The sequence below is a fragment of the Lepidothrix coronata genome, unplaced genomic scaffold (genome assembly GCF_001604755.1).
Source record: "Lepidothrix coronata isolate B3197 unplaced genomic scaffold, Lepidothrix_coronata-1.0 Scaffold1, whole genome shotgun sequence".
Lineage (NCBI taxonomy): Eukaryota > Metazoa > Chordata > Aves > Passeriformes > Pipridae > Lepidothrix > Lepidothrix coronata.
In genome coordinates, this window is record NW_016690181.1 from 3,854,803 (window position 1) to 3,872,691 (window position 17,889).

General features: G+C 38.1%; 1 protein-coding gene across 1 annotated transcript in view; it reads right to left on the reverse strand.

Moving 5' to 3' along the window:
• The window catches only part of CKAP5 (cytoskeleton associated protein 5), a 54,335-nt gene that overhangs the window by 16,782 nt on the left and 19,664 nt on the right, over positions 1-17,889 (reverse strand). Inside the window, exons 10-28 of the mRNA XM_017806440.1 lie at positions 16,976-17,065; positions 16,714-16,878; positions 15,822-15,950; positions 14,822-15,004; positions 13,771-13,884; positions 12,425-12,535; positions 11,107-11,199; positions 10,405-10,590; positions 8,673-8,767; positions 7,303-7,360; positions 7,094-7,219; positions 6,628-6,764; positions 6,295-6,469; positions 5,624-5,737; positions 3,514-3,642; positions 2,728-2,922; positions 1,932-2,067; positions 1,058-1,146; positions 166-276 (exon numbers count right to left, since the gene is read on the reverse strand). Coding sequence (XP_017661929.1) covers positions 166-276; positions 1,058-1,146; positions 1,932-2,067; positions 2,728-2,922; positions 3,514-3,642; positions 5,624-5,737; positions 6,295-6,469; positions 6,628-6,764; positions 7,094-7,219; positions 7,303-7,360; positions 8,673-8,767; positions 10,405-10,590; positions 11,107-11,199; positions 12,425-12,535; positions 13,771-13,884; positions 14,822-15,004; positions 15,822-15,950; positions 16,714-16,878; positions 16,976-17,065 — 2,436 coding nt within the window. The remainder of the gene's footprint in view (positions 1-165; positions 277-1,057; positions 1,147-1,931; positions 2,068-2,727; positions 2,923-3,513; positions 3,643-5,623; positions 5,738-6,294; positions 6,470-6,627; positions 6,765-7,093; positions 7,220-7,302; positions 7,361-8,672; positions 8,768-10,404; positions 10,591-11,106; positions 11,200-12,424; positions 12,536-13,770; positions 13,885-14,821; positions 15,005-15,821; positions 15,951-16,713; positions 16,879-16,975; positions 17,066-17,889) is intronic.

The window sequence follows — 17,889 nt, forward strand, 5'->3', positions numbered from 1 at the left end:
AGAGAAGCTGAAAGAAAAATGCGGATTAGAATTTTAAAAAGTGTGTGCTCTGCTGCTGTGGAAGCAATACCCATGACAGTGTGCACAGTAGTACCCTGTGAAGTATGACACATCACTCAACCAGTGTGCTAGTCACCCACACATCCCTAAAACCCAACGTGGTACCTGTTTGATAGACTGGCTCTTTGTCAGACTTGAACTGCCTTTGCTGAGGCCTGTATTAGCTTTGGGCAGGCTGGCATTACCCTTGGATATATTGCTATTAACATTTGACTGCTGTAAATAAGCCACAGAAAAGTCTTTGTTGTTAGACAGCTATTCACTCCTAAGAGTTACCATTCCAAACCTTTTAATGCATTTGCAGCAAAGGCCTTAACTCTACAATCCCAGTTCTGAACTCTTGACAGAACACTGCATCGACTTCAGCAAATCTACAATATCCTTCAAGGTCTGTTTTGCTCATTCTTGCCATTAAGATGGACATAAAATGTTCCTGTTATAGCACTACGTCAGACAATGGAGGCAACAGGACTAAAACAATTCAGGTTATTTTTAGTTGTACCCACAGGACAAACTTTAAAGTTAATAGTAAAAAAATTACTGTAAAGCAAAACAGAAAAACCTAGCCACAAATTGACTGTAATCAATTGAGATTATTGTGCTTTAAAGAATATTCCTTCCCTTTTTTCACTAGCGATTGAGAACATTTTACTCTTCATATTTTAAGGCAGAGACAAATTTCTTTTGATACATGGGTTCAAAATTAACGTTAAAGTATAACATTGGAAGTGTAACAGTATGAATGAATTCTCAGTAGCACAGAATCAAGGAGGCCAAGCAGATTTCAGACAAATTGAGTCTCTCACAAGACTGCATTTTTGACAACACAGACTTTAGGAATTAAATAGGTAATGACAACAGCAGTGATTGGGTAAGTGATACGGGAACACCTGTCACTTTATAGCTCAAGGACTATACTCTTCTACCCATAACAGATTAACAAACCACAGCTATTAACTTCATGGAACTGATCTTGTACAAAATAAAGCTGACATACCTTAGTTTTAGAGGACAGTCCTCCTGCTTTGGCTTTTTTGGGATCAGGCTTGGATTCCATGGTATTAGACCCCAAGTCATCAGCAAATGCTAGAGAAACAATAGACCATTTCAAGCTATCTTCAAGCCTATTTTAGGTTATCAATTTTCTGTTCTAAGAACAGAAGAAAAACTGTTCATGGATACAATATACTTATTACACAGATGTCTGAGGATTTTAGACCCACAGAGGAGGTCCCTTAAATTCCATGTTAGCATACAAAGTTCTCATAATTAATATCATACTATGTTAGCAAATTTGTCACTTTCAAAACAATTTACAAATGCACAGACACATACTTTCCAGGCTAATGTCTAGAGCTGTAATTGCACCTGGTCTGAGCAGGCAACCTAGCCCCAGCAGAGCAATAAGACAGGACTGCTTCTTCAAATCACTTGTCCCCTAATCCCATTACCCTCTTTTGCATCAGCACAAGCAATCTGGTAGTCCCAGAGTAAACTACATTGAAGAAGTAGTCTAGATAAAAAATAATGTGAAAACATTTTAAAATCATATTATATTAAAATCAGATTAGTATTACTAAAAGCCTCCCCCTGCAGCCCCTGGGTTTTAACTTCGATACCAAGTAGATATTTTCAAATAGCAGCTGACAGATGGCTGTGTGGAAAGGAAGCACCCTCCTACACTGGAAGCTGATTCAACTGCAAGAAAGGCCAGAACTGCAGACAGAACTCACTAGATTCCACAGTTCTTTGTAACCCTAACTATGCTGAATTCCTCTTCTCCAGCTAAGTATGTTTCTTCCTCTGGAATGTCAAAAAGCTTCAAAACCCACCCTTTTCTCAGATGTTTCCCAGAATATAAGAGAGGTTACCTGACCCAGGTTGGAATTTGGCTGGAGCTGTTCCCCCTACCACTCTGGAAGATGATTTAGCAGGGGGAGCTGGTTTGGCCGGCATGTTGGCTTTGGCTTTCTCAAGCATGGCCAGTACTTGGTCTTTGGAAGTTGGCTAGAGAACAAAAAGGGGAAAAAAGAAGTGATAAATTTAGCAATGACTATCACTAATCTACTAATAAACTAGCCACAGACAAGGAAAACAATAGTAGTTTGAAACAAGCTATTCTCTGTTTACTACTTTCCAGGATGCTTATCTTAAAACATCAATGTTCTCAGATACTTTTGTTCTGAGATAAAACATCTTTTTATTAAGTTTCTTCTGCAAGTCCTATGGGAAACATGTGCAGCAGCAATCTGTTCTAGGTGAGTGGTCCTATGAAGTCAATGGAGTGCCCTACAATTATTCTTCACTCAAGGGTTCATAAGCCAGACCAAACTGCTAGAAGCCATCTGAAAGTATGAGTACAAAAGCATACAATGGGACAGTAACTGGTATGGAAGCTTTCTGCAGGTAGATTTTTTTTTTTCAGAAGGAACGAAGAGTGAATAAATATCAGGCTCTTGAAGTGATAAGCCTGTAGTAGTAGTAATCATTTTTGAAGTAGAGAAAGCTCTAACTCACAGCCTCCTGATACTGTTTTCAGCCCCCCTGAAAATATTTGATGCAGACAAGTTTACATGACTCAGGACAGCATATCATGAGACTGTGAATGTAACTTGTTCATATTCGCTCATTCAAGGTCACATTATCTAATCTTTGTGACAGAAATACCTTCAGCTTGCCAGTGGCTTTTGCCATCTTCTCAAAGCCAAGATGCATCATAAAGAACGGCAGGGCATCCTGTGCCTTTTTGCGCACATCCCCGTTTCGATCTTCAAGGCAGGAGTACAGGTGAGGCACGCACAAGAGTAGGTCAGAAGGAACAGAGCGGAGGGTAGGCAACTTCTCAGCCAACCAACCAAGAAGCTGAAACAAAGTTTTAAAATAAAAGCTTTTGAAGAAGTGCTAACACTGCTCTGTCAAGCCACAAGACTGAATAGTAGTCCCTCACACAACTCTGTGTGAGTAGGAAAAACCCACCGCAAACTTTCTTCAGACAAATATTCATAACTAACATCAACTTTGATGTTAGCAATTACAAAAATAAAAAGTTGAGTACAATATGTTAATACACATCTATCTTAAAACTTGAAGCATAGTCTCTTAAAACTGTAAAGCTTGTTGCTTTTGAAAGCAACAGAATTCCATGTGCTCTTTTTAATGACTCCAGTTCTGTTCCATGGTGAATGTGAGGGAAAACACACTAGCACTTAAAATGCTAATCAAAACAGACAAAAGTTTCATTTTAGAGGCACTGAATGACAGCTATCATGCAGAAAGAAAGCTTGTTATTAGCCTTTTGAGGTTTAACAATTTTATGTCAGTACAGAGACTCACCTACTTGTTTTCCCATACAATTGTAGCATTGTGCCATTTCAGTCTGCATAGATAAACAATCCATAGAACATAAGGTTATTTTGATTAGACAAACAAGAAATTTTTTTGACAGAAGCCTACCTCTTGCCTTAGGAAAGGATTTTCTTTTTTGAGCTCCTCAGACAGGTCTTCCCCTTCCAACCACTCTTTCATGCCAGTTTGTTCAGCCCAGGCATTCACAGTTGCTAATGCAGCAGCACGAACATTATTCTGCAGCAAGAACAAGATTTAAGAAGAATAAACGTAAAGAGGGGTCAGAAGTTTACAACAGAAGAGGCAACAATCAACCTTCCTATGAAAGGAAAAAGCTTTCACATCATGGGCGTTGAAATCTCTTTTTTTATTCACTGCTTGAGAAGTCTAAGATTCAGAAGAATTTGGTTTTAGTGATGGTACCAGCTGCAGCAATTACCAAATCAGACATTATACTTATCTACCATACAGCACATCAATGATTCAAGGCAGGTGGGTTACGGAGCCTGCTATTAGGGCACTCTTATTTAGGACACACATGAGCAAAAGTCAAGTCAGGAACAGGGAAAACCCTCTAACTCCTACCAATTTCCATATTTAGTTTTTTTTCAAGCAAAATTTAGAACAGCACCCTTTTTTGAAAGAACTATGTAAAGTTATGAGAAGCCAGATGGAATATCTAACAATCACAGTTCTTTAAAATGTTATCAGTGTAGACATGACTCTATAATATGATCCTCTACTGCAGGCAGAATTTATGAGGAAAGCTGGTAATGTGACAGATTCATTTATGTTTAGTATAAATCAATATTAAATGTAGAGGTAACATTCAGGCATGTATGTAAATAAGTAGTGAGCATCCTTGCAAATAACTTGGCCCATCTTCAGTCTCATTGAGGAAAAGAAACAAATCATGAGCTGCAGATAAACAGATGCTCATCAGCCTCTCTGGCAAGACCTTGGTTCCCCATCACCCAAATTTAATTTGTCTTCACTCATACTACAAGCTGTTGGCTTTCCTCAATTATTCAGTGGGTCCACTATAAACATAGTGAAGAAGGGTGCAGAAAGGACCATCCTCAACCTCAAAAGCTGGATAACTTTGATAAACTAGTTAAATCTTGCACTTGCAGTACTTAAAAAAATACTACTGTAAAAATGTTCGAATGAGTATACCATCTTCTGTCAGCATTATAGTTCTTACAAGTAACATTGGTATTACTCATTTTAGCAACACTAAGTTAATCACAACTAGTCTCATCCATAAACCATGTACTTTAAACTGAAGTACCAGGCATAGCTTTGAGCAAGCTGCTCTAATCGAAGGTGTCTGCCCATGGCAGTGGGGTTGGAACTAGGTTGGAAGGTAACCCTACAGACCATCTAAACAATTCTATGACTCTGCAAAGGGAGTTCAATGTTACCTCAAGATAACTGGTGAACAAAAGAAGAATTCAACAGTCACATAAAATCTCAGTTCTTGAAGACTCTTAAAGACAAAACAATGTGACCAGGAGTTTTTTATCCAGCCCTAGGACCAGTCCTAGTCCTCCACTGTTTGGGACAGGCAGATCCAGCTTCTGTTCTTTTTCCTACTCACATTCAGAGTAGAGACAGCTGAAGTATGCCACCTCCGATAACTGCCTGTGACCCCAAGACATCGGCACCTTCCCAAACTTCTTTCCTCCACTACTTCAAATTAGCTCTTTCCCATGGCCCTAGCTCTGATCTTGACATAGCATCCTAACAAGCTCGACACTGACATTATACAAGCTTCAGTGTCAGTTGTGAGTGTCCTGTGTCTACCTACAGGTCTCCTACACAGTGAAAAGACAATAACAATGTATACTGGGATCCACAGTGATACACTAAAAGCACCTTTACCAAGCAAACTGGCTTAGTGCCTAAGGTAGTGCACTTGCAGCCTTAGAAAATATGCATACACTCACCACGTTTCATTTAAAAGCCAAATTATGACACTGACTGAGTTTAGTTACAAGCAGGAGACCACAGCTCAAGTAGAATATATATTCAGGTACAAATTCATATTTGGATAATAGGCTGTCATTCAGGCAAGAACTTTTCAAAAAATGTGTAAGCTTCCAAAGAAAGTTTAAACTGCCATCCACCTCTTAAAATCAAGTCTAAATAGCAACAGTTACTTTCAGACATAGATCAGATATGCAAAAAGGCAAAGAGATCTTGACGACTGTCCTACCTTACTATCTCCTAGGACTGTAATGACAGGAATCCCCAAATTTTTCACATGCTGTTTGATATTGGGACCCATTGCTGTTGCTAGCTGCTGAAGAATGCTCAGTGTTTGTTGCACCTGCACATAAAGAAAAAAAGGTTTTAAAGAAAACAGTGTTACAAGCATGTCTACAAAACCTCCAAGTTATATGGGGAAAAGCAACACTGCTGGTTTTTACTTTTTTTTTGACTTTACTAAAACACTAGATTTTTACTAGTGTAAAATGCCTGCTTAATGACACCTATTCCAGACTTCAAATTCATCACACAAATAAATAAAAATATACTTCCATATTCTGAGCAAATTAAATTTCAACTAAAAATATTTTTTTTAACAACAGACAATTCACTTTTGTCAAAAGTGAAGCAATTACTCAAACTTATTTGAAGACTTGCTTACACTACACTCAGAGTAAAGACAGATTTTCCTTTTTTGAAAGGCTTTTTTAAATAAAAAAGAAAGGCAAATATTTATAAAAATAGGCAAATATATGATCTAGAAACATACAATACACTGTTTTCCAGTTGTTGATTTCATGACATTGTAACAGACCAAGTACTAAGCAAGGTTCAGAAATCATAAATAACTGAAGTTCTAAGCTGGAAACAGCTGAAACAGGATTTTGGAAAACATACCAAGATTTTATTGGAGTCATTGAGACGATTCTTCAGAGCAGCTGGAAGTTCTCCTATGTTTGGATGTATGAACTTTGCTTCATTTAATATGCTTGTCACTTCATCTAGACCTTCTTTTCTGATCTTCCAGTTTTTATCCCCAATCTTAGACACTAGTTCAGCTGTGATCTTATCACTGCAGGAGAAAAACAGGTAAAAAGCCCGCTTTCTTAATTATCTATCTATTGGTATTTGAGTGCTTCAATACCACAGATTTCTGCTTACAAAGTTTATAAACACAAAGTTTTGAATTGCAGTGAAAGTAGGTGTTCAGGCTGCAGAATCCAAACCTACCCAATATCTGTTCTTGGCAAGAGATCCACAACATCATTCCCAACTTCCTCTTGTTCTTCTTCCTCACCATCATCCCCACCTCCGGCACTGTGCCTGGAAATGCCACGAGTTGGAGTTGGTGCTGTCTGGCCTTGCATCTGCAAGCAAAGCAAAAATCAGAAACAGTTATTTTACAAGTTTTCATTTGACCTTAAAAATAAAACCCCTTGCATGATACAAATGCACTGGCTCAGGAAGAGGGACTTCTCAAACATTATGCTATTCAAACAAAACTAGGAACTTTTGAAGTTTGTAATGAAAAATATGACTATTGACATAATGACATGCAGCTTTCATGCACTGCCTTAAAAAATCTGGTTCACTTACAAAAACACAGGTTAGACCATAATATTACTACAGATTTCAGCTACTGAAGTCTTAAAGTAGTTTTAATGATACTTGCTAGTAAGAGAGTTACACTTCATACCTTTTCAAATTCTGCATCTATCTGGGAGAGAAGGGCTGGCTTCTCATCCTCAAAAAACATTCGCAGAGGAGGTCCCACATAAAGATACATTACTCCCAGCAACGTAATGGCAGAAGTCCTCACAGCCTGCCAGAAAAAGGACAAAAACACTCAAGTCTTCAGTTTAAGGACTGATAATAATTCAGGATTAATATTCTAAATTTACTCACTGGGTTAGTTGCAGCAAGAGCTGTCTTCACGTTACTGATGAAAGCTTTGACATTCAGTCTGTGGGAGAAAGATTTCTGCCATAAACAAAATGCAACACAGGAAACACCAACAACAAATAAAATCATCACAACATGTTAAAGGAAAAAAAAAATACCTGGAGACAGATTTATACTACTTGCTTATGTGAAGAAGATATTTGCACCTATAAAATATCATCACAGGTATAGTGTAGATAGTAGCTATTTAAATAACTACTGAAACAGAGCAGTTTGGAGAATAGCCTATGAATGAAAATCAATACAGTAAACATATGATAATCTATATCAAAGCCAACTATTATTACAGCTAGAAAGTTCCTTAAATTACATCACCTGCTACATAACTGCTAGGACTGAAATATTGATGAAAGAATTTAGAATAATTTTAAGCACCTGAAACATGGCTACACAATAAAGGGGAGGGTTTACTGTTATTGTGGAGATTTTTTTTGTTTTGTTAGTCAGGCTCAGGATCTTCCAGAAAAAGGCATGAATATGAAAAATAAATTTGCAGGAGACATAAAGGAAGGTTTAGATTTCTGAACCTTCTATACCATCTGTGTAGCCTCAAACAGTGTTGTTCTAGTAGCATATCTACACACAGGTTACCCTGCTGTAAATACATACTTTTTGGGGAATTTGCCAAAGAAAAGAGTTTACTTTCCAGACTTATCCATTTAATAGCTGCAAAATACCTTAAGACAGGCATTGTAACTACCCAATTAGTCAAATTGATACTTGAAGTCTTCACTGCTTAGAAATCTTCTTCTCAACAGTACACTGTATTAGGTATGTTTGATCACATTCAGTTAAGAAATCAATAAAAATTTAAGAATACTATCCCTGGTTCTGATGGAGAACCCATTTCTTACCCTCACAGAGGCAGACATAACTGCTATTGTGTTGGCTAAATCTTCATCCTGTTATCAGCATCAAAATGTCTCCCTGGAGAGTAATAAGCACTCTTCTGTAGCTGTCAGATTTGGTTTTGTTTTTTTTTTTTTAACTATAAAACATAGTGAACCACCTGGGTGCAGGTGTGTATCCAAGCAGTATAACAGAAATGCAATGCTATAGCTCCTTGCCCAGCCCACACCTATAGTACCTTAAGAAAAATGCTCCTCAGAGAAGGTCAAGTGATCTTGTAACGTAATCACATCCCATTCCACTAATAATGTCAGATACTTTCATTTACACAATTAGAGCTAAAAGAGCACCTGATGGCTGGCATCAGAGTTTAAGGAACAAGAGTTCAGATGAAGAGAATCTTAATCCTAGATTACAAATATTTTCATTAGAGTGTCTCTTAGCAATTTACTGAAAAGACTTACCCAGAAAAGCCAAACTCTTTAATTGCATTTGAAAGCCAGTTCAAAGTTTCTGACTGGTTTTTAGGATTCTTCTGAGAGAAAGCCGTAGCCACAACCTGGAACAGAAGAGAGTTAGGTATAAATTTTCACTGACAAACCAGATGACAAAGCATTGTAATAACAAAGACACCTGCAAAAAACACAGGGCACTGCAAGTGAACAGAAAAGGCTGGACTAACATCGGAGAAAAAAGCAATTGTATTGCTGTGGTAGAAAACAATTGGAACTGAAGCGAACCACAAGTTCCTGACGTACTTAAAGGCAGCCAGAGACACCTTTATTACAGACTGCTCTGGCAGTATTAAGAGATACTAGTGAATTACTCCTTATTACTGATATTGGAAGATCATTGAACACATCCTCCTAGATGTGTGCTAAGGCATATGGAGGACAAGGAGGTGACTGAGATGGCCAGCACAGCTTCACCAAGAGCAAGTCCTGACTGACCAAACACCATAGAAGGCCTTCTACGATGGAGTAACTACATTAGTGGAGTTACAGATGCCATCTATCTGAACTTCTGTAAGGTCTTTGACATGATCCCCCACAACACGCTTCTAAATTGCAGAGAGATGGATTTGATGAGTGGACTGTTGTGGATAAGGTATTGGTTGAACAGCTGCATCCACAGGATAGTGACCAGTGGCTCAGGGTCTTGATGGAATCAGTGAGGAGTGGTGTCCCTCAGGGGTCTGTACCGGGACCAATGCTACTTAACAGCTTCATCAACAACACAAAGGGATTGAGTGCACCCTCAGCAAGTTTGAGATGAACCATGTTGTGTGGTGCAATCAACATGCCTTAAAGATGGGATGCCACCAGAGGGACCTGGACAAGCTCAAGAAGTGGGTCCATAGGAACCTCATGAGGTTCAACAAAGCAGAGTGCAAGATGCTGCACCTGGGTCAGGGCAACCCGTGGTATCAGTAGCAGCTGAGGGGGAGAGAAAGAGTAAGAATGCAACCCTGACAAAGAAGATCTGGAGGTGTTGGTGGACAAGAGGCTAGACATGAACTGGTAATGTGCATGTTCATCCCAGAAAGCCAGTCATGTCTTGGGCTGCCTCAAAAGCAGCGTGGCCAGCAGGTCAAGGGAAGTTATTCTTCCCTTCTAGCTGGTCTTCCGAGACCCCACCTGGAGGACTGCATCCAGCTCTGGGGTCCCCAGCACAGGAAGGACACAGACTTGATGAAGCAACTCCAGAGAAGAGCCACCAAGATGATTAGAAGGATGGAGCACTTCTATGAGGAAACACTGACAGAATTGGAATAGTTCAGCCTGAAGAAGAAAAGGCTCCAGGGTGATCTTATTTGCAGCCTTTCAGTACTTGAAGGGGGCCTACAAGAAAATTCTTGACAAGAGCATGTATTGATAGGACAAAGGGGAACAGCTTTAAACTGAAAGGGAAATTGTGAATGCCCCATTCCTGGAAATGTACAAGGCCAGGTTGGATGCGGCTTTGAGCAACCTGGTCTAGTGGAAGGTGTCACTGCTCATGGCAGGGGAGTGTGGACCTAAATGACCTTTAAGGTCCCTTCTAACTCAAACCATTCTATGATTCTATTTCTGCTTTTGGAGTAACATACCTTCTTCTACCTCACAAGCTCTCTCACAAACAAATAACTTTCAAGCAACAGAGAAAAATCAAAGATTGATATTCACTCCTCGGATGGAAAGGACACTGCTTACTCACCTGCTCAGCAGTCCATGGCAACTGACATGCTTCTGCTATTGCTGTCATGGCTTCTTTTGCATTACTCCCACATTTCACATCGCCGACCTTGTCTACAAGACCATCCAGCACAACCTGTGCTGAAGTTTTGGAGAAGTTTCCTTTTTGTGCAATCAATGCAACTATATGCAGCTTCATTTGCATCACCTGGAATGTCCACAACAGCAAGAAAGTTACTCATGTCTTTGTGTATTTTAGAGTGATTTTTTTATTCTTTCTACCTATAGATACATATAAAAATTAGATGTATTTGGGGATAAACGCAAATGTATACAGACATTTTATACGCACACATATTTTTGTGTGATTATGCACAAAAATTTGTGTGCACATGCAAATGCATATTGTTATATTTATATATACAAAATAACACTTGGCAGCCGTTATCTACTTTTAGAACTTATATATACACACACATGTAAATTCACACACATGTATGTACACACATCCAGAGAATGTTTGAAGATATCCAAGTCTCAACTGTCAGCAGAAATAAAACTTAATTTCAGAGTTTATATGTCTCACTGACTACAGATAGAACTGTGGCCATGGTGCTATGACTATCACCAACGACATATGCACCTACAGCCTTTTAGTTGGAAAAATAGCTCACGTTAAGTAACAAAAAAATGAGCTGTTAGTTACTGAAGGATAATGTATTACCTGAAAATTCGTTTCCTTCCAACCAGGTTTCTTGGCCAGCATTCTTACTAGAGCTTGGCAAGGCATTTCACTTCTCTCCATAAGCTCAACAGCCTAACAGATAAACATTAAGTTAGCCAGTGGGTCAAAAATTATACAAAACTCAAACAGAAGTTCTCAACTGTCCTCTAAATAATTTTCTTAATACTGAATTAAGTTGCAGAAATTCTCAGCGTAAGAATTTACCTCAAGAGCCTTACTACAAGACCCACTTTTACAAGGAGCCCATTTACAGGGACCGAGCCAACATTTAAACTATAGCATTTGCATCACTACGCTTTATATGTTCTTTAACAAATATCCTTAATGACCACTATTGGCCATTCCAGCCCTAAGAATTTAACATTTAACTAAAAACAAACAAAAATCCCCAAACAACCCACCCATCCCTCAAAAAGCTATTTTTGTTTTTTAAGATTAAATATATTGTGCACCTTTCACATTGGAATGCTGACCACACAGCAGAGATTCAGTCTGAATGAATGTAATCTAAATTACTGTTTTCTACTTGTTGTTAGGCTTATTCATTCAACTGAAACTGCTATATCTTTACAATTGAATAAACCTGGCTTCTGTAGCAGCATTTCATTGCAGTCAGTCACCATTTCCTAACTGAAGCTAGCCACCTCTTCTACTAAAATATTAACATTCAGTCACAACTGTAATGGTGTAATGCTATGAACTACTTGTACATCTACAGTCGAAGCATTTTTGAATTTGAACTCTCAAAGGTCTTCTGATGGATACCATTTGAGTGAGACGTGATGCTTTTTTTGTTTGTGACTACATGAAGCACTCTCCAACACTGTGATGATTGTTAGTATTGTGTAAGGCTCCAAACATGAACTATTTACCAGTTGAAATTTTTAATTATAATCAATTGCTGCCTAACATGCAAAAAGCAGGAACGTATTTTCAACAGATTTAGCCTATTCATTGCAAAACCTTTTGTTTAAACCTAGCTATCTTTGAGATCAAGCTTTAGAATTATTTGGAGTTTTAAAAAGACTTCTAAGAATCCTCAATCAAAATACAAGTATTTTTGACTAAAGTGTAACTATCTACATCAACCTAAAATACACCACTGTTGTTATGGAACTTAAGCCATAATAAGGCACTTGGCTTTTTCGAGTATTGCTGAATCCATCTGAAGTGCTGACATACCACTACTACTAGCATGTCTTTCAGGAGAGTTACCAGGCCTCAAGAGCTGAAGAAATTATTATTCACTTTTGCTTTTCCTACTTGTCTGTCTTCTTACTAACTGTTACATACTCACCTTTTGAAACTCCTCCATGCAAGCAAGCCTCTCTTTCCAGTTACCACTGTCCAACTGCTGGATACAAGAAGCTGGAAGGACAGCAGCAGCTTTCTCTTCACATACTTCCATCTGCAGACAGATGAGAACAAGGTTAACACCCCACTGTATCCTTTCAGGAGGGCAGCAGCCTTAAGGACAGGTGATATACTGGAATGACCCTTGTACTGTAGTGCATTTACAAAATATGAAAATGCTTCTGTTGTAGGTTGAAAGATTTTGTATGGCTTGCAGTTTAGGGGCCTTATGGGTTTAGGAAGCTGCTAAATTGTACTGCAAGAGAAAGGTAATCTCTGAAAAGGATAAGTTGTGCACACAGTCAAAAATAATCTGGAGTACCCACTATCTAGTTATAGAATCAAGCAGAGGTAACCTAAAATCTGCAAGATAATTTTGTATCAAGTCTGAATAAACACTGACAGCAATGAATCAGTAGCTGATGAGGGTAGATGAGAAAAAGACACCATCTGCCTCCATTTTAGGAAAATGGAAAATTAAAGTTTTTATTACTAAATAACTTCCCTTGTTTCACTGGTGTCTGCATCACCTTCAGGAACTGTATACTTTTTGTCCACTGCAAAACTAGCAATATAACCTGGACACATAATGGAAATTATTTATTCTAAACCACACTCTAAGCATAACTCACAGTGCAAAAAACTTGCAGATACATCTAGCAGAGCTTTAATAGCTTTTTCTGTTACTGTTTGACCTACAGATACCTTAGCTTACCTTGTTCCCTACCAAGAAGGTAGGTAAATGCTCAACTAACATGGAGAATTCAGTCATTTTCTTGAAATGTAACTTGAAATGTAATATGAACAGCCCAGAACAGACTTGCATTAGTTCATTTAATTATTACTGTATTTCACTTCAGATTTTAATGTAAATTCCAGAAGAATGTATTCTCAGGCTTTTAATACCAAACACCTTCAGCAAATCATGAGTCCTAAATTACATATGAAGTAGTCACATCATTACTTTTTTCATTTTTTCCTAGTTCAGGGACAATGATATACCCTGTTATATTAGCATGATTTACTGCTTACTGTTTTAAATGGCCTGGTACCAACAACAGCCTGAAGAACAACTGTATTTACCAAAGATCCATTTCACCAGTTATGAATTTATCCATATCACTTTCCCTTCTCCTAACAAAAAATTCCCAAAGCGAAACAAAAAACCCACCACCACCAAACTCTCCCCCTCTCCAACTTCAGTGAAAAATTTTATAGTAACCGCAGAACTGATTACCAAAACTGTAATCACAGAGGACTTCATATTTCAGAGGACAGCAGAATACTCACAGATAGCTCTGACTCAAATATTTCTTTGGTCTCAGGACCCTTCTTGCCTTTAGCCCCAGCACCTCCTGCACCTGCAGCTGTAGCTGGCTTGCCTTTCTTGGGTGGGACCCCAGACTAGAAAGATAATGGATAAATTAGCCAAGATCAAACATGTCTCTAGTTTGACTATCAAAAAGAATTGCTGTTTTTCCACACTTCTATATTTTAATGTCAAGAAAATACGTACCTCTTTGGTAGCATAACAGCCACAGTCAAAACAGTTTTCTGCTAAAGCTTATTTAATTTAACGTTGCTTTCAGACTACAGGTTTTAGCAAACACATACAGTAAAAACAGGGATGCACAAAACAATGAAGGATGAAATGGGAAAGGATGTATGTATTTGTGAGGTTCAGAAAATAATTAATTTATCTATAATATCTAATCAGTATCCATAGGAGAATATAAACTTGTAACTGGTTCTCTTTCCCAGGTTACCAGAGTATCAATAGATTTCAAAAAACGTGATTTATTCCACCAGTCACTTCGGGGAACCCACATGGAGAACTGAGTAGCATATTACAAAGACCACCTATGGTGCTACTTAAGTAAATTTTTAAAATCCAAAGAATAATTTTAAAGAAATATACGCTAATGGTTCAAATTATTTAAAAATAAACAAAGGAACAAACTAAAAATGTTGCTGAAGAGAATACTCAATACTTAATTAGTAACCTTGCTAGTTAAAGAAGAGATGTTGACTTCAGCCAAGTACTACTATATCACCAGAGAGCACATCAATGTTACAACATCTGAGGCTCCTCTGAATGCCTCCAGTGGTTTATCACTATTTCAAAATCAAAACCTGGTATTAAGACATCAGTGACAATACAGTTTGTATCATTAAAAACTGACATTTCATCAAGTATATTCTCAGAAAGTCCCAAATTATTTTTGCTGATAGGCTCACCTACTCCTGCAAAAGGACAGTGATACTTCAGCAGAAGGGGATGTTCAACAGTCCACCCTTGATCTACAGTAACTATTTGATGCAATCACAGATAATCTCCTACCTTCACAGCGGATGCTTTTTTCAGTGGTCCTGCTTTAGTTGCTGCATCTTTTGTTTCTTTATCTGCCCCAGGCCCGGGAAGAGCAGCAGTCTTTCCAGCAACAGGCTTGCCTTCTCTTTTCTCAGCAGCTCCTCCTGCCTTTTTACCATAAACCAGTTCTACCTTCTCAGCGCACTCTTTAATCTGCCAAGCAGCAGGAAAAGCAAAGGGGAGGGGTGAGAAGCTATTTAGCTAAGACAATTGGATGTACAGTGTCCCTTCAGTGTTTCAAACTTGATTACTCTGGAAAAAATGTGAGAAGTTCAAGTTGTTTACTTCACAAAATTGTTATCCTGTATTCCTTACAATAGCAAAGTTAACCAGTCAACGGCATCAGCCATGACTGTATTGCCAGAATAATTTTCCTAGTTCAAAATGAAATGCATTTCTACACAGAGAGAGCATTGACATCCTACTGATATTTAGAGATACTCTGAAGACTAATTTTTAGCACCTTAAATTACAAAATCTTCATTCAGTCAACACACCTGTCAGCTTATGCAAAAGTTCCAGCAACAAAGTTGTTGGAAAGTAAGTCTTTAATACCAAATCCTGTCTAGTAATATGATTGTGACCTAAAACCCTGTTTCAGGCAACAAAGTGTTCAAAAACAAAGCCCCCCATACAACCAACCAAAACCACAACCAAATCTCACAACCCACTCATAGATAATACAGCCTTGAAAACAAACAGATACTTAACATAATTAACATAAGAATAAGGTGCAATGTTACAAGTATTAGTGCATTTTAAGGAGAAGTAAAAAGCTTGATAACCTAGAAGAAATAAGATTTTCAGATTCCCTTCAACATCAGTAGTATTTAAGTAAAAAATAAATTTAAAAAAATCTTTGTTAGAAGTCACTAGGCTAAAGCATCCTCTTTCATCCTCTCTAGCCTAAGATGCATCCTAAATGGATAAATATGAAGCCTTTTTTTACAACATTTATAACAACACTCACCCGATCAAGCTTTAGTTTGTCTACATCTGCTAGAAAAGGATTCACAGCTTTTTCTCCAGCCACCTTCAAGGCAGTGCCTAATGCTTCAAATCCAGCATCTCTTACTTCAGGAGCAGAATCATTGATATGCTGCAGAGAAAGACAACTTGTGTCATGTGACTTGCAGTTCATATCTAAATATCTTCTACATAAATCCCCTCCCCTTTTTTAAAATCTACATCTACTACGGAGTAATCCTTAACACTCCACTGCAGAAAGAAAAAGGTTTTCCTATGTACTGACCAAGTCTACAGTTTCTAAGATACAGTCATGTTCCCATCTTTGGGCCTTTCACACAAGAAGAGGTTAAACATTCATGCTTTGATACTGAAACACCATGAAAGTTCACAAGGAGTTAAAAGTTCTGCAGCCTTGTTCGAATCTCCATTTTTTAAGCCAGGGAAATCTCCCATAACAAGGAAAGGACTATTTTGCAATAAGAAAAAAGTATGTATAATTATCATTTACATTGGTAAATGCTCCTGTGTCAATGCTGTGTATGAATCAATGGTTCTTTTACTCACAGTAAGTGGTATGTAGCATTCCAATAAAATCTTGTTAGAAATGTCTGCAAGAAGCAAGTGTCTGGAAGTTTATTAGTTGCAAATCACTGTCTTAACCTATTACAAACTTAGTGAGTCTACAGCTTCAGAAAAGCTAAGAAAAAGGAAATTAAATTGTTCCCTTGACTGACAGCCACCTTCAAGTTCGACATCAGTCAAAACTGACTCTGAGGACTATGTAGCACTACTCCTTGCACTACCAGAAGGGTCCTTATCCCAGAACAATCCAATGCTTCAGAACAACAGTGCTCAAGTCAATAACAGAGAAGTATCAACTCTTCCTGCCTTACCTTGAGAAGTGCAGCACAGAAAGGTTTTAACAGGCTTTTTGGTAGAGTAGAAGGTGTGCAGTGTCGGAAGCTTCTTGCAATGAAAAGGGATGTTTGTTGCTTAATTGTTGGGTTTTTGTTGTCCATGACTGCCAAAATATCTTCACTTAGGTTCTGCAGTGTGGTCTACAATGTTGAATAAACAAGCCATAAGTTTCAGTAAAGACAACAGCAAATCAGAAACCAATTCTCAGACAATGGGAAAATTTCCACTCTTACTTACTGTAAGAAAGATTGCATCAATGGCCTCCTGAAGTGCCTGCACTACCTGAGGTTTCTTCTCTTTAAATTTCTCCAGGATTGTTGGAACAACCTATGGAGAAGGGAAACAAACAAAAACATCAATCCCCTCTTCACTAATATAACTGCAAAGCCTGAGAGTCTGCTCCCTGGTACTTTGCAGAGAAGCCAGTAATTCAAACATTACTGCTGTCTCCCTCCAGGGCTACACAACAGCAGAATGAACTAGTTTATTCTAGTGGGTCTCCAATACTAAATTTATTCTAGTCACTACTAACAGGTAAAGATTTTGTTAAAAATTTCACAGTACAACTAAACAGAAGGTGGACATACAAGTCCATATAATTACAGATTAATGCTCCAGCTCTACTGGTCTGGAATACAGAGCAATAGAATGGAAATAAACAATTTCACAACACAGAAGTACTGTGCTCTTTTACTATAAGAATCCAAAAAGGCATAACCTGTCCTCTCTTTCCCAGCTTTCTGACAGCCCTAAGCATGGTTCATTGAGAAGTCCTCATCTGACCCATAGCTGACAAGACCATGATTCTAAAGCAAAGCGAATCCTCTGCAGAAATATTTTTCATACCTATCACCTTGTAAAAGCACACCTGACACTAAACTATGACATACTGGAATTTGACAGCAATTTCTACCTAATGTAGGTGCTCAGTCAGTCACTGCTGAAAAACAAACAAATAAAATATTCAAGGAGAAAAAAAAATAAAAATAACTATTCAGCAGACGTTCTCGTTTGCCAGTAATATGAGCAGGTCCATTAAAGTATGGTCTCCATAACAGTAAGAACTTCTGTCATGAGCCAGAAACACACATATCTTAACTGTGGAAGGCAGGTTATTTTCAAGATTTTCATACATGTAACAGTTCATAGCT